Source organism: Salvelinus sp. IW2-2015, unplaced genomic scaffold, assembly GCF_002910315.2.
Source record: "Salvelinus sp. IW2-2015 unplaced genomic scaffold, ASM291031v2 Un_scaffold1659, whole genome shotgun sequence".
NCBI lineage: Eukaryota > Metazoa > Chordata > Actinopteri > Salmoniformes > Salmonidae > Salvelinus > Salvelinus sp. IW2-2015.
In genome coordinates, this window is record NW_019943067.1 from 130857 (window position 1) to 134213 (window position 3357).

At 43.3% G+C, this 3357-nt stretch overlaps 1 protein-coding gene across 1 annotated transcript in view; it reads left to right on the forward strand.

Moving 5' to 3' along the window:
* LOC112071605 (glutamate receptor ionotropic, kainate 1) overlaps nt 1–3357 on the forward strand; it is a 112355-nt gene that overhangs the window by 84836 nt on the left and 24162 nt on the right. Inside the window, 3 exon segments of the mRNA XM_024139042.2 lie at nt 663–770; nt 1078–1119; nt 2975–3088. Coding sequence (XP_023994810.2) covers nt 663–770; nt 1078–1119; nt 2975–3088 — 264 coding nt within the window.

Sequence of the window (3357 nt, forward strand, 5' to 3'; positions counted from 1 at the left end):
GTACCTCTGTAATTTAAGAGTGGTTCTGTACCTCTGTAATTTAGAGTGGTTCTGTACCTCTGTAATTTAAGAGTGGTTCTGTACCTCTGTAATTTAGAGTGGTTCTGTACCTCTGTTAACAGAGTGGTTCTGTACCTCTGTAATTTAGAGTGGTTCTGTACCTCTTAACAGAGTTTCTGTACCTCTGTTAACAAGAGTGGTTCTGTACCTCTGTAACAGAGTGAGTGTGTTCTGTACCTCTGTAACAGAGTGGTTCTGTACCTCTGTAACAGAGTGGTCTGTACCTCTGTAACAGAGTGGTTCTGTACCTCTGTAACAGAGTGGTTCTGTACCTCTGTAATTTAGAGTGGTTCCGTACCTCTGTAACAGAGTGGTTCTGTACCTCTGTAACAGAGTGGTTCTGTACCTCTGTAACAGAGTGGTTCTGTACCTCTGTAACAGAGTGGTTCTGTACCTCTGTAACAGAGTGTTCTGTACGTACCTCTGTAACAGAGTGGTTCTGTACCTCTGTAACAGAGTGGTTCTGTACCTCTGTAACAGAGTGGTTCTGTACCTCTCTAACAGAGTGGTTCTGTACCTCTGTAAGGAGAAATAAAATGCAGGAATTAATTTGTAGTGCCTCTTCCTGTCTTCCTTTCTTTCTTTCTGCCTGTCCTTCCCAGGCGACGTGGAACGGTTTGACAGGACAGATCATTATAAACAAGACAGACGGTTTGAGGAAAGACTTTGACCTGGACGTCATCAGTCTGAAGGAAGACGGCTTGGAGAAGGTGAGATGCAGTACCACGATGTATTACACACACACAGACACACACACACACACACACACACACACACACACACACACACACACACACACACACACACACACACACACACGCACACGCACACGCACACGCGCACGCGCACGCGCATACACACACACAACATAGTTAGCTACAGTTTATGTGACCAAAGCACCAAATCTATAAGAGGAGGGTGACCACCACAACGTGTGTAATTCAAATAGAAACGTCCACCAGTTGCAGGTTCCTGAAGATGTTAAAATGCTGTGTTCTTTCTTCCCTTGTTTACAAGACGATCGGGGGCAATAGCCACCTCAATAAAGTGTGGAAAAAGGTTTGTAGAGCGGCTGACTGGCTCTGGTCTGACCCTGTTGTTGACCCTGTGGTCTGACCCTGTGGTTGACCCTGTGGTCTGACCCTGTGGTTGACCCTGTTGTTGACCCTGTGGTTGACCCTGTTGTTGACCCTGTGGTTGACCCTGTTGTTGACCCTGTGGTTGACGCTGTGGTTGACCCTGTGGTTGACCCTGTTGTTTGACCCTGTGGTTGACCCTGTTGTTGACCCTGTTGTTGACCCTGTGGTCTGACCCTGTTGTTGACCCTGTTGTTGACCCTGTGGTCTGACCCTGTTGTCTGACCCGGTTGTTGATCCTGTGGTCTGACCCGGTTGTTGACTCTGGGGTCGACTCCTTGACCTCCATGTTTGACCTTCGTAGTGTTTTATTCTCTGAGTTGTCCTACCCACTCCTACAGTCCTTATCTGAGTTGTCCTACCCACTCCTACAGTCGTTATCTGAGTTGTCCTACCCACTCCTACAGTCCTTATCTGAGTTATCCTACACACTCCTACAGTACTTCTCTGAGTTGTCCTACTCACTCCTACAGTCCTTATCTGACATCTGAAGTCCTTATGTACAGTATTTGATAACCGACTCATTGACACTGGGAGCTTGTCAACTTTGATGTTAAGACACATAGATTGGGGAAATGATTAACGTTTGATCTCAGTGTGGGGGGTAAGATCTTGATCTTCTTATTGAGAAGACAGCGATGGTATAAAACGTTTGACATCTGATCTAAGTTTTTTTGAGAAGACAGTGATGGTTACAATACAGTGATGGTTAGAAGACAGTGATGGTTAGAAGACAGTGATGGTTAGAAGACAGTGATGGTTAGAATACAGTGATGGGCATAGAAGTATTTAATGTTTTTGGTTAGAAGACAGTGATGTTAGAAGACGGATGTAATAAAACGTTTTGACATTCTGATCTAAGTTTTTGAGGAGACAGTGATGGTTTAGAATATAATGTTGGTGGTTAGAATCAGTGATGGTTCAGAAGGACAGTTGATGGGTGAGAAGACAGTGATGGTGAGAAGACAGTGATGGTGAGAAGACAGTGATGGTTTAGAAGACAGTGAGGTTAGAGACAGTGATGCAGAATATAATGTTGTGGTTAGAAGACAGTGATGTTAAAGACAGTGATGGTTAGAAGACAGTGATGGTTAGAAGACAAGTGATGTGAGAAGACAGTGATGGTTAGAAGACAGTGATGGTTTAGAAGACAGTGATGGCTAGAATATAATGTTTAGATGATGTGAGAAGAAGGGATGGTGAGAAGACATGATGGTTTAGAAGACAGTGATGGTTAGAAGACAGTGATGGTTAGAAGACAGCGATGGTTAGAAGACAGCGGATGGTTGAGAAGACAGGAGGTGAGAGACAGTGATGGTGTGAGAAGAGAGACAGTGATGGTTAGAAGACAGTGATGGTTAGAAAGACAGTGATGGTTAGAAGACAAGTGATGGTTAGAATATAATGTTGTGTAGAAGAATGATGGTTAGGAAGACAGATGATGGTAGAAAAGTGTGGTTAGAAGACGTATGGTTGAAGACAGTGATGGTTAGAGACAGGTGATGACAGTTGAATTAGAAACAGTGATGGTAGAAGACAGCTGATGTTGTGAAACATTGAATAAGACAGTGATGGTTAGAAGAACAGTGATGTTTAGAAGACAGTGATGGTTAGAAGACATGATGGTGGAAGACAATGATTGAGAAGACAGTGATGGTGAGAAGACATGATGGTGAGAAGACAGTGATGGTTAGAAGACAGTGATGGTTAGAAGACAGTGATGGTTAGAAGACAGTGATGGTTAGAATATAATGTTGTGGTGATTTACTCCTCTTCAGATTGGATTGTGGAACTCCAACAACGGCCTTAACCTTACGGAAAGCCTGAAGGATACGGGGACTAACATCACAGATTCTATGGCCAACAGGACTCTGGTCGTCACTACTATCCTGGTACGTCAAGTCTCAGGGGTCACAACATACTTAAGAAGATTAAAACAATATAAAAATTGAATTGAAACAATTGGGGAGCAAATAGTCCACAGAAAATAGTTCAATAGTCCATATGGAATATACAAATTGTTCAAATTGTTACTGGGTAGTCCAATAGTCCAAATAGTCACTGGATACTACAATAGTCCAAATAGTCACTGGGTATTCCAAATAGTCACTGGATACTACAATAGTCCAAATAGTCACTGGGTATTCCAAATAGTCACTGG